This window comes from Anser anser (assembly GCF_964211835.1).
Source record: "Anser anser genome assembly, chromosome: 2".
Taxonomy (NCBI): domain Eukaryota; kingdom Metazoa; phylum Chordata; class Aves; order Anseriformes; family Anatidae; genus Anser; species Anser anser.
The window spans coordinates 152,706,382-152,719,448 of NC_139721.1; the positions used below are offsets into that span (position 1 = coordinate 152,706,382).

The window sequence follows — 13,067 nt, forward strand, 5'->3', positions numbered from 1 at the left end:
TTTGGCTTAAAGGGACCTTTTGGGTTCATGAAACCACTCCCAGGCAAGACATAAGCAAGCATGTAATAGACCTCAAGGACAGAAATGCTTCAAAACACCACCCATCCCGTTTGCAAACCTTGGGCCAGCACCCAGCAACCAGTGTCCATATATTTTTTTGAAATTTCTGATTTCTGAACCAAATATTGCTCTTGTTTGCAGCCAAGATGCCAGCCTTAACCACTCAGCAAAGGAGGGGACTTTGCACTAAGCTCTAGAAACCATGAATCTTCCCTAGCGTAGAGGCTTACGCTTTTCCCTGAGTAAAACAGAATTACAGGAGTCTGCAACTGTTCATCCGGGCACCAGGAGCTGTAAGTGCCCCATTTGGGCCCTGCAGACCTCCACACAGCCCCATACCCAGAGCCTGGGGTAAGGCTCACCCCTGGGCCACCAGACTTGGCAGGTGCCAGCTGGTCCCAACGTGGTGGCAGGATGCTGTGTGTTGACCCTGGTCCAGCTGCCACTTTTGTCAGCAAGGAAGACGAGGTGGTGGGAAAGTGGCCGTGGGAAGCCCTTTAGCCATCTCATGCTTTTCCAGGATCAGTTTGTTCTGTGGGCTTCCTTAATTTAATTTTCTGGTCTATGGCAAAGTCACTTCACGTATTACAAATTTTAATCCTTTAAAGTACCTTTGAGTGTGTCTGTCATGACTCTGACTGAAGTCAGGGATGAAGTTTCTCAGGGAGTAGAGAACTGTTTACTTTAAGTATGAGGATGATTGGAAGAATCTGAACTTCCGCAGCAAAAGAGGAATTAAGCAGATAGATGTTGGGGTGACGGAGGGGGCTAGGACCCAGCCATCCCTCACAGCAGCACAGAGCTGGGTGTCCTGGCCAAACGTGGATCTCCTGCCAGCAAGCATGGCAGCTGCGCTATTTCAGCCTGTGGACTGCAAATTGCTGCGTTGAGGACTCAGTATATGACACTGAGAGTTTGTGAATGAAGAGGCAGTCAAACATAGAAAAATCATAGAATTAGTAAGGTTGGGAGAGACCTCCAAGACCACCTGGTCCAACCATCCCCCTACCACCAATGTCACCCACTAAACCATGTCCCTAAGCACCATGTCCAACCTTTCCTTGAACACCCCCAGTGACGGTGACTCCACCACCTCCCTGGGCAACCTGTCCCAATGCCTGACTGCTCTTTCTGAGAAGAAATGTCTCCTCATTTCCAACCTGAACCTCCTCTGGCACAACTTGAGGCCATTCCCTCTAATCCTTTCACTAGTTACCTGCGAGAAGAGGCCAACCCCCAGCTCCCCGCACCTTCCTTTCAGGTAATTGTAGAGAGCAATGAGGTCTCCCCTGAGCCTCCTCTTCTTCATACTAACTAACCCCAGATCCCTCAGTTCCAATGTGTTTGTGCCTGAGCCCGCTGCTCCCTCCCACAGCCAGACCCAGAGCTCCCAGTCCCAGAGTGAGCTGGGGATAGTGGTGAGTGGTGAGGATGAGGGGACCACAAGTGCCTCAGGTGCTGGAGGTGCTGGCCTGAGGCCTCACAAGGTCCTGCAGCACGGACTTTTCTGTGGAAAAACCCTATGGTAAATAAATGACTACTGAGGAGGCCACAAGGAGAATCCACCCACCTAGCGCATTTTCTAGGACAAAACTTTGACACTGGGTTTACACGCGTGAGGCATTCACACTGAATACATCCCCCTCCCCCCACACACACATCTCCAACGCCCTGTTCTCGGCCATCTCCGTGTGGGGGCTTCAAGCGGGAAGACTCCGGGGCCCCTAACCCGGGTCAGGCTCAGCCCCAAGCTCCGTCCCCGGTCCTCCCCGCGGGTCCGGGCGCCCCCGGGCAGGGAAGGAGGGAGCCGGGAGCGGGCAGCAGGCAGCGGGGAGGCGGCGCCGCCGAGCGGGAAGGGGCAGCCCCCGCCTCCGCCGGGCGGGCCGGGGCGGAGCGGAGCGGAGCCGGCTCGGCGGCGGTCGCTGTCCTGGGTGTTGAACCGGCTGCGGGAGAAGGCGAAAGGGAAAGCGGGCGGCATGGAGTGAGGGGGCCGGCGGCGGCGGGCAAGGGAGCGGGGGGGCGGCAGCCTGCGATGGGCCAGGCATGATGGGGGCGCTCGGCTCCGTCCTCCCTCTGCTGCTGCTGCTGCTGGCGGTGCTGCTGGTGGTGCTGCTGCAGGTCGTCGCCGCCGCCGCCCCGCGCAGCCAGCCGCCCTCCGCCGGCGAGGCGCGGATCGGTGAGTGGGGAGCGGGGCGGGGGGCGCGGGGGGCTGGCGGGCAGCGGGGCCGCGCCGTCCCCTCCTGCCCTCGGGAGCTGCCGGCCTCACACGGGCGGCCGCGCCCGTCCTCCGCTCACCTCGCGGCCACCGGCCCCTGCACCTCACCACCGGGCTCCCCGGCCCCCTCACGGCTCTCCCGCCCGTCCCAGGGGGCTGCCCCAGGGTGGGGGATGAGGCTCTTGGGGACGCCTCCGTGGAGCTGGGCTCCCCTCAGCGCTGCGAACTTCCACCGAGGCGAGCCCAAGGCCCCTGAAGTCGAGGTGGTGCAGTGGGGAGGCAGCCAGCCTCGAAGCGTTTGACCCTCGCCCCAGCTGAGGGGTTTCAGCCCTCATAATTGGAAAATGCAGGAGAGCCCCAGGCCACAGCCCCCCCCCGGCTTTTGGGGGTGACCACCCCTCAGTCGTTCTGCCGAAGGTGGGAATCAGCAGGGCTGAGGTGGTTAAGGCTGGTTCAGAGGTGTCTAAAAATACCCAGTCCAGCCCCACGAAGACCATTAAGCAGCCTCCTTCTGATGAGATGTGCCCAGACGAACCCCTTCCTCTTTTAGAGGACACCTTCTGGATTTAACATCTTGAGGAAAACTCCCCACCTGCTAAAATCCTCCTCATGAGCAAGGAGGGGTCCTGAAAACAAACTCTGTGCATCCAGGGTCGATGCTGTACTCCCCTGTGACCCTCCCAGGCAGTCAGTCCTCCCCTTGCACTGAGGCACTAGTAGCTGCTCACCAGAATTGTCTCCAACGATACGTGTTAATACAGTCAGTCTCACTTCACTTGTAGTATCTTCCCCAAACTCACCTTAAACCAAGAAGGTCGTAACTTGTTTTTTGTCCCAGTTTAAGAGCTAGAGTGGTTATGGAGATCAGAGAGTGAAAGCTAAACTAGCTGTCTCTAAGAAATCTTCAGAAGACAAAATATAAAATGACTTTCAGTAACAAAGCAAGCCTTTCGCAAAAGTATCCTCATGTATGCTCTGTTTATTAAGGAAGAAAAATCAGCTGACCTTTTTTTTTTATTTTTTTAAATGAGGCTTCAGTCAAGTGGCAATAAAAATGATCTATTAAATGCTTTCTCTAGTGAAGGTGGTGATGCGAGGTTTTAAGAAGAAACATTTTGGACTGGATATACCCCTCCCTTCCTTCTCTCTCTCCTGGTTGCTATAGATATAGACTGTTTCTCCTTTTCTTCTGGGGAGAAAGCTTGCATAAAAATACTGAAAGTAAGAGCTGCAATTTTTATGTTTAATAATAATGTGCTGGGTTCTGCATTGTACTTTCAAACTAGCTACATTTTGATTCACTCTCCCTAAACATGAACTGCCAATCAATCTGGGTCGCAAAATATTTTTCGGTGTGTTGTAGCTACAAAGCAATGTTTGTGTGTTTGTCACTTCCCTGTAGCTTCCCTGAGCTTCTGCCTCGGCAAGGATGCCTGCCAGCCTGTAAAGGCTGTCCTTGGTGGAAGGGAGTGGGGGCAGAGCAGGCTGTATTTACACAGTGAATCCGGTGGTCTAGGAGGTATGGTTCAGAGATCTGTCTGTAGCAGCGAAGCAAGTTCAACCTTTCTACTTCTGGCTGGGATGGGGAAATTGCTGATATCTTACAGCTCTGAAAGAGGGGGAAGGGTTTATTGCATTTGACAAGATGCAGGAAAATGTTTGCTTTGCTGAAACTGAAGCAGTTTTAGCTCTCTCTTCTTTTAGAGTTCCTTTCTTTCTTTTATCGAACAGTGTTACAAATCTTATTAATCTCGAGTTCAAACTATCTATTATGATAGATTCCGTACAATTTTAGTCTACATTTTTAGGCACAAACAGGAGATGCAAATGTAATTTTACAAGGTATCTGAGTCTGGGGATTATTTGTGGTTATAGGTGGAAGATACCCATTTCTTGGAAGATACCCAGTTACCCAGATACCCAGTTTCTTCTTGGACAGTCCCATTTTCTTTGACTGGAAATTGAACGCAGATGCATTATAAAACCTCTATAACACGTGCTGGAAACTGACTTAAAAGCCATGTAATTACAGAAACAGTTTTTATATTAATTTCTTTCTATTAAGTGTTTCAGAAAGTCCTCCTAAAAGCTGATTCTGAAGTAGAAGTTTATGACCTTTACTATTTTATGGGATGTTTTCATCTTATTTCATTCTTTTTGTCTTTTTTTTTCCTCAACTTTTCTCTGTGCTCCACAACACGGTAGTCATCTCCAAATGGTGATCTGTTTCTTTTGTCACATACTTACAAACTTGTTTAAGAAATTGGAAGTTTTAAGTCATAATTAAATAAAATAACGTATCTTTGCATTTGTGCTTCTACTGCCTGTATAATTCATGAGGCTTTGTAGATTGTTCCTGTGGGAAGGTATTTTTATAAGATGCAATTCTCAACAAGAGCACATATTGTCTTCTGCTTCTTCCATTTCTTGACATTTATAGTAGTTTTTAAAATGTGAACAAATAAGGAAAACTATGGCCCTTCTCTCTCTGTCTCTTGCCCAGGTTTAGCCTAGGAAAGATATTATCTTTCCACAACAAAAAATACACTGAGTACATTTTAGTGTTCATTAGTCTTTGGTGAAACAGCAGGATTGGGAATTTAATACTCTAAATTAATCTTTATTTGTTTATAAAACACAATCCATTTGAGATTGTGGAACTTTTTAAAAAGTGTTTTACAAAGTAATCTTCTATAAACAATCTATCCCAATTATGTTTGCTAAATTCTTCAGACTTGGGTTATTCTGCTCCTGTAATGATGGCTGTATAGATTTTTTTCTATAAGTAACTTTATTATTAGCAAATGATTACGCTGAGGAAGAAGTTAAACTTAAAATGTCTTCCAATAAACACTAGGCAGTTACTTTGGTAAAAAATGTGGCTCCACCGAATAAAGTATTTTCGTGCAAGTGTGGGCATGCTGCAGTGCCTTCGCATTGACCTCTACTGTGTAAAACAATGCGTATAACCTTCAGTGAATACGAGTATAATTTGGCAATAGAAATTAATCCTTTGTGCTGCTCATCATCCTGATTTTTTTTTTTTTTTAGTCTGAAGGTTCTTCTTAAATGAGTACTTTAACATGCTGCGGAAATTTCTAGAAGTAGTTGTTCCATACACCATGTAAGAAGTTCCTTCAAAGTTGTATTCAAATCATCGTTTGCAAATTTCTGCAAGTCGAATGCCTGTGATTTTAATTTTTAACCAACAAAAAGACAAGTTGGTCAAATTTCAGCTTATAAACATGTAAGATTCTTTTGAATCCGTAGCTGTGAGCGTTTCTTTTCATTAGCATTTAAATGTGGTTGACTTTACTCAAAGACTTTTATATAATGTTGCATGTAATTTATAGGACTTTCACAAAGTGTGGCGTGTATGTTTAACGGTGGAAAGAAATAACTTCAGCATAGGTTAGGAATTTCCTGTGATTGAAGTTGAACAGAAGTAAGAAATAAGAAGAACAGGGATTTCATTTACCATTGATAGAAAGAATTTCTTCAGTGTGGATTCTTACATTACAAGAGGATGAAGTAAATAGTAGGACAAATAACAAAATAGAAAACCCTTGGCTTTGAGTCAGTGCTTCAAATATGATGCAAAGGATGTCGTGAAAGAGAGCCTTTGCCTGTGGCTGTTTCATGGGGAGTGGCAAAAACATGGATCTTGGTTTAGTTCTTGTTGGGTGGATGTTACTATGACAAAATTAACGTAACTATTGTTCTCATTTCACATTGTCAACTATCTTGGAGAACCATGACAGAAACTAGACTTAAATTTTGCTTCCTGCAGCAAGTTTGAGCTGAGCTGAAGCTCACTGAAGTCAATATCAGCCTTCCCATTGACTTCCACAGCGTTTGCATCAAAATTCCAGTTGAGTCTTGCAGCCACTGGCTGAGAAAGTAGGGGAATTAGTTACCATCTGTTCAACAGATAGAATCACTTGACTTTGCCATGACAGTTAGAGTAATTTTGGACTTCTCATAGGCACGGAGTTATACTGATATCATATTGCTTTGATATAATTATTAATGATATGTAATTTATGATAATGATAGCAAACAAACATACCAAGACAATTTAACTAAGACAGTGCTATATACTCATAGTGTGAAGGATTCAATGTGTGAAGTTTCCCTTCATCAAAAGTATTTACTTGCTTTCTTGTATTCTAGAAATGTTTCTAAGTAAGCAGTCATGTCAAAAAGCAATACCAATGTCTAGCTTGATGTCAAGGTATGCGTACCTGCTAGTTCCATTGAAAAGGAGATAAGAATATGCATGGATGTTTTTGGCATCAGGTCATTACTGTTCTACACTATCCTTTTCAACTTGAAACATATTGTCCACACCTTCTTTTACTGTCATCTGACTTGTCTTGTATTTGCTGAGAGGTTCAAATAGACAGGAATTGAATTAATTCATTTATGGATAAAAGGAAGTCATCGATCGCAGGTTGTTCTGGAGGTTGTTCATAGGATGGGATTTCTAGAGAGGTTTTCTTCTTTTATCTGCTTACCCAATTGAGAGAAAACAGAGAGTTCTGGAAATACAAGCTCCTTTCTGCTTCACACCTGAGCGTACCTCAACATTTCTCTGTGTTGTTTGGTGAAGTAGAATAATATTTCTACTTGTCTTCTTTTTTCTGTTACCAAGGAAGAATACCAGTCCCCAAAACCTGATCATACTGCACCATCATCATGCCATGCCATCAGTCAGTCTGCCAAGAGGAAATGAGGTTACTCCTAGTTGTTAGATCCTGCAATACTCAGGCAGTTCTGCTAACAGCAAAGGGTACTTAATGTTGGCATGTTGATGATAAATAAGCAGTTGCCTGTGAACTTTGTCACGGTGAACAGCAATGTTTTTAAACATCAGTGTGGAGAGGCTGCCCTTAGTGAGAAAAGGGCAACTGCAGTCCCTGAAGGCAGTGGAGGCCACTGGTAAGTGGGGAGCTGAGGTTCATTGATCAGGTTTACATTGTCTGGAAAGAGAGCGTAAGAATATGAGCTCACATTTAGGTGATTACCATTGGTCATATATATTGAAATCCACAGGAAGGAAGCCAAAAAGTAGTATATATGCCAGCTTCCTCAAACCAATATATGTTTTGACCTCACTTTAAGCCTAAAATTTTGAAAAACCTCTGAAGCTACTCTTACAAGAACAGGATATTTAAGGTCTTGCTAAAATCCGTGTTAGTGTTTATAAGCAGATTTAGGAGTGCATCCAATGAAGACTGAAGGAAAGATCAACCTGGTCCTGGTGATAAAGCTGGCAAAAGATGGAAAGCATCCAAGAGGGAAAGTTCGCTGCTAATCTCCACTGAAGACAGGATGCTGAGCTGGATGTGTCTTTGGTCAGGCTCAGCATGGTCATTCTTGATAAATTTAGGAAGTTAAGTAATGTTGTTGCTGGTGAAATGGCTTTATGTTTGCAGATGAAGAATAAACAGGTGAAGATGCAGAAGAAGAAGAGACAAACAGCTTGTTTGCAGGGGAACAATCAGAACAGAGGCCAAGGAGTAGAGGCATTTGGGGAATGTGGATGTTTAAAAAGGGAAATGAGAAATGAGGTGTTAAAGTAAATGTATTGGAATTGGAGCTCATGAATGGAGATTAGTGTGTTGTATAGAATCTACAAATACATAAACTGATGACTCGATGGGGTTACTCATTCTCATAGAGGAGACAGTCAAATGCAGCAGCAAAATTGAGATGTTCAATGGGCCTGATGGAGGCATGAGAAAATGAGGCAAGGTGACAGGAAGGAAAAGCAGAAACATCAGTTCATTCATTTAGGCCAAAACCATGGCCACAGGGGAGTCGGGTAATGTGTGTAGACTATGTAAAGTTGTCTGGGGATAGCAAAAAAGGATGTATTTCTCCTAACATGAGAGCTGGGATTCATCTAACTAAACGTGATTATTGGAGCTAATCACTCTAGGTGCCTTTTAACCTAGATCTAGTTTATACATTTCAATTTTTCTTTCCCAAACGTACATAGCTAACACAGGTCAGATAAATATCTCCCAGAATGCAGCTATTCCTTTCCACTTGGTATTGTCTTGTGTAAGTTTCCCAGGACAGGGAGACTATCTCTCTGGCTATAAATATCTATGTGGTTGGTATTGCGTCGTAACAATGCAAAAATCAGATGCTTAGCTTACGCTTGGGGAAAGGCAAGCACATCTGGGGAGTCATTCACCTTCCCCCACTGAACAGAGCCTAATGACATAGCTTAAAGTGAAGGTAAGTTGGTTAAGGATCACCTCCTGTGTTACTTCAAAAACAGAGGCATGACTTTGAGACATGTAGGTCTCACCAGTAAGCTGGTTAGGAAGGTCCTGTGAATTGTCGGGCACGTTTGTCACGTAAGGGACTGAAATGAGTAATGCTGCTGAAGGACTTCACTAGTCCTGGAAAAACTTTTCCTTGAGACAGTCACCTCTGGTAATTGCAAACAGATAAAAGTGACCTCCGAATGAGATGGAAGAAATGAGCAGACTGGAGTGAGTGAGTAAAGGAAATAAAGCAGGTAAATAAGCAGGTAAATGGTCTGCGGGTAAGATGATAGACAAATGCTAGGGGAGTCTGGTGGTGGGAGAGCTGAAGGAAAGGACCGTGGGACTTTCTAGTTTTGGACAGTCAAGAGAGAGCATGAAGGGCACGGAGGCTAATGTGTCTGTAGGATTACTGAGTTTTCCTATGTGAGTTTTAGGGGCTTTGCTTTGAGGGGGGTTGGGAGGACTCTATTTTTATCTCAACAATTTCACAGTGTCAATAACACACTATAGCATTCCCAATAACAGTAGGGCGTTCAGAACAGCTGTGCTCATCAAAAACTTAGGGAACTGTTTTCTGAAAAGATTAGCGAGACTTAGCTTTATAGAATTTATTCCTTTTGAGAAGGAATTTTTGAGAAGTAAAGTAGCTTAGGAAATTACTGCATCCTATTTTTTTCTAGAGTTTCTTTCAGCGCAACATACTTGACAAGTACTAAACAGTCTGCTGATGCACAGCCTTTCTCAACTGATAGTTAGCACTTAACACTGCATACCTACTTTGCTTCAAACTAATAAGTTGATAAAACAAGCTATTTTAAGGTGTAAAAATCAGTAACTAGACGTTTTATGGGAAGTACAGCTGGTTGTAGTGGGTGTAAGGTCTTTTCTTTCAGTCGTAGCTTAACAGCATGCAATGATGGTTACATAAGCTTGAAATCAGAGCCAACAAGTACAAGGTAAAGCAGAAGGATGTACATGCCTCCCAAAATGTAATATGCTTCCAGATGCCCTCAGAGAAAATAATGCGAGTGAGACCGAGCACACATTACATAATGAACTTACAAAGTTCAACAAAAGGCAAGAACATCCACACACATAAAAAGCTTGTTTACCCTCCTCCCCATTCATCTTTGATCTCTCAGGCTTGCAGCTCAACACATTCTACAAAATACCTTACCAAAATCAATCTTCAGTGCTGAAAGACTGATAGATATTCGGGATTTCGGGCACATCAACATTTTCTGCTCTCATTATTCTGCAGGAGATAATTACCTGTCTGTCTCTTGCTGTCCTAAAAGGGCTAAAGATACTCTTCCTTATTAACATTCTGCTCTGCACCAAAGGGCTATCTTTCCCCTAAAACTTTCTAAAGGTGGTTAATACAATTCAGCTGAACTCAGAGCAGTTCTTTCTGACAATTGCTTTACTTGTAAGGCAAAGGTCTCATCCTCAGGCCCGATGATGAGTTTGTGTGTTAAGAAATGGTCTGTGTTTTTTCAACTATTACCAGGCAGCAGCTTTGCAATACAGAATGCTTGGCAGTAGCAACTGTTTATGGTATTCCCGCCAGGAAATGCTTGATCTTGCCTTTGGACAGGGTATTGTTTTTGCTGAAACAAACAAAAAATTAAAAAAAAATTAAAAAAAAGGAACCAAATCACAGCCTTGCTCACAAGTTATAGCAGGGCTGATGTTAGTGCTGGTATCCCTGAAATGCCAACAGGGAGATGTGTTTGGGGATAGAACTATGTCATGCTAATAGTGCCCCTGAATTCTCCACAGCATGAAACTCTGACTTGTGTTGTCCTTATAAAGAAAGGATAGTCTCATATTAACCTGAGCTCTCTGTCGGAAAGGATTTGGAAGTTAGATTTCATATTCTATTTACTCTTCAGATGTGAATTACAAACATGGTAGCAAAGATGATAATCTGTGATTAATGGAGATAAATCACCACCAAAGAATGTGAATGTTAATTCTATTTTTAAAGAATATGTACATCATGGTGTATTTATCTTGCAGAATGATTTGTTATAATTTTAATTTAGATTGTGGAATGCTTTATGTACTTTCTGTTTATATTTCAGCTTTATTTGATATCTAATGTGATAGATGTTAGGCTATCAAACATCTTCAGTGAGCTATTACTCGTATAATGCCCATTCCTTTTCTAGATTTGAGCACAGCTCAGTATTGCAGTATGGGGTTAATGCAATGCCTTGCTTACACTGGCAAAATATTGTGCCCAGCTTCTTCTGTGTCCTGCCCTCATGTCTTCTCAGCTAAGCACCGTTTCCCACTGTCACAGCACCTCCACATGGATTATAGCGACTGTTCCCATTTGTTGGAGGAGCAACCAGGCACTATCCTACTTCTTACTTATGTCCTAAAAGAAGAAAGAAAGGAGGAAGGAGGGGAAGCTGGGAATTAGGCATCTCTCATGGGTTTCTGGAAATAGACGAGTGTTAATGAAGACAAGATCCCAAAGTAAATACCAGGCAAATGAATGAAGGTGAACACATCTTGGAGTTGGTGACATGGCTGACAGCGATAAACCCCAACATTCTTCAGCAGAGTGTTTTCCTTTCAGATTTTTGATTTTGTTTGATCTATATTTAAGAAATGTCTTTTTATTTATTCATTTATTTATTTGTAACCCTTAAAATCTGGGGTCCAGTTCTTCAATGTTCCCTTTCCTTGGAACGAATGAAATTTCAGTATGAACTGAAATTGCAAAGATTTTAAAATACTCTTGTTAGCACTACCTATCTGAAGGTTTATTCTGGTTAACTAGGTCAGCTCATAGCTATGATTTACCAACATACATTACATTCAGGGGGTGATTTCCACGGGCAAATTGCAGCAATAAAAGTTGCTTATTCAAAATGAATGCAACAATAGTAAAAACAAACGTTGAAGGGAAGAACAAAGTTAACTATGATCTTCTGTGCTAGCTGTTATTTTCCATCTTCAGAGCTACAGAAAAATGAAACAATGTTCTTAGGAAGCAATTACACTTTTAGACAGGATAAAATTTATAATGCTATAATCAAACAGCATTTAAAAAGCAGAATGGGAAGGCTGTTTTAGTAGTCTGCGTGTTTGGTTTTATGCCACCCTACCAGACAAAGATCTACAGTTGAGGGCTTTTTTTTTTTCCCTGTCCATTTGCTTTTGTTTCTCTGAGTAACACCTGCTCTATAGAGTTGGTAATCTGAAAGTAAATAACTGGGAAGGGAGGAGGAAATGGACACAGCACACAGGCTTGAGAATAAACAGCTGTCAAATGGCTGACATTTTAGAAAGCAGAGCACAGCTTTTATGAAGGATCTGATCCAGCTTGAATGGAGGATCTGATCACACCCAGTTGTCAAATTTTCCTAATTAAATAATTACCTGAGAGGACTTTAGAACAATACTTTATCATCTTGAGGTTGTGGAACTGTTTTTCTAGTTCAGCAGATAGGGAAGAGCTCCGAAATTTTCAGCTCCCCCATGCCAGGCTGGCTGTGCAGGTGGCTACTAGGACCGTAGTCATGCTGCTTTCCCTGAGCTTGCAGATTAGGGAGGTTTATGTCATGCAATATGAGTTTTAGATATGGACAGAGAAACTAAATTAAATAGGAGTGTGTATAAACAGGCGGAGGGTCTCACTTAAGCCTCAGCACGGAGGTGCCAGAATGTGAAATGAGGTGTATGTGTGTTTGGCCACCTAACACTTGTTTAACAGGGTGGGCTTCTTTCCATTATCTTTCTTTTTACCCATCCTGTATTAGGGTAATGCTAACTGGCTTTCAGGTGAGGGTTCATCACAGCACAAGAAGACGCGGCTCCCAACAGAAGTGTAACATCCAGCCTTTCATGAAGAACCTCACCAGTTTTCCTGGAACTGTTCAGTGTTTGGTATAAATGAGAACTGTTGCAGGTTCAGTTCCTTCTGACGTTGCTGGTTTTAGTCCAGAGTTCCTGGATTTAAGGTGATTTAAGACATCAAATGTTTGAACAGGGCTTGCCTACAGCTGCTTTTATAGAATACGATTAGCTCTATTTAAGATAGAGTATTAGCAAATAAATATTTGAACATTGTCTTTCCAGCCAATTTTCCATCATCTCTTCCAGTCTGGAGGATAGCCTTCCTTCAGGGGCTCCCACATTTTCCAACAGGTGAAGAATCTATCTACCATGGTTTCTGTTGAGTGAAGACTCATTCTTACCCGTTTTTATTTATGTATTTTTTTCCCACCTTCCAGTCCCTTCAGCTCTTGTCAGCTGTGCTAACAGAACTCTGTTTGACCAGCTTCACCATTGCTGTGTTACCTTTGGAAAGTCCTTCCCGGTTTGTAAAAAAAAAAAAAAAGGAACCATTTGCTGTCTGCAAATGTGACACTTCCTGAATACACATTAGATAAAGTACATAACTTTCTTATTAAGTAGAGCTTCAGAAATTAATTGTACAAATGTGTATAAATTAAAGCAATGAATGCTGATAGAGACATGGTGGGAAACAC

The 13,067-nt window shown here is 43.1% G+C and overlaps 1 protein-coding gene across 2 annotated transcripts in view; it reads left to right on the plus strand.

Moving 5' to 3' along the window:
• Positions 1 to 1,932: 1,932 nt before the first annotated feature.
• Positions 1,933 to 13,067, plus strand: part of PTPRN2 (protein tyrosine phosphatase receptor type N2) — a 648,013-nt gene continuing 636,878 nt past the window's right edge. The window contains exon 1 of one of the 2 annotated variants that reach the window (XM_083823703.1): positions 1,933 to 2,236. In XM_083823703.1, coding sequence (XP_083679829.1) covers positions 2,104 to 2,236 — 133 coding nt within the window. In that variant the 5' untranslated portion in view covers positions 1,933 to 2,103. The remainder of the gene's footprint in view (positions 2,237 to 13,067) is intronic. The other variant, XM_083823704.1, reaches the window with a different exon arrangement.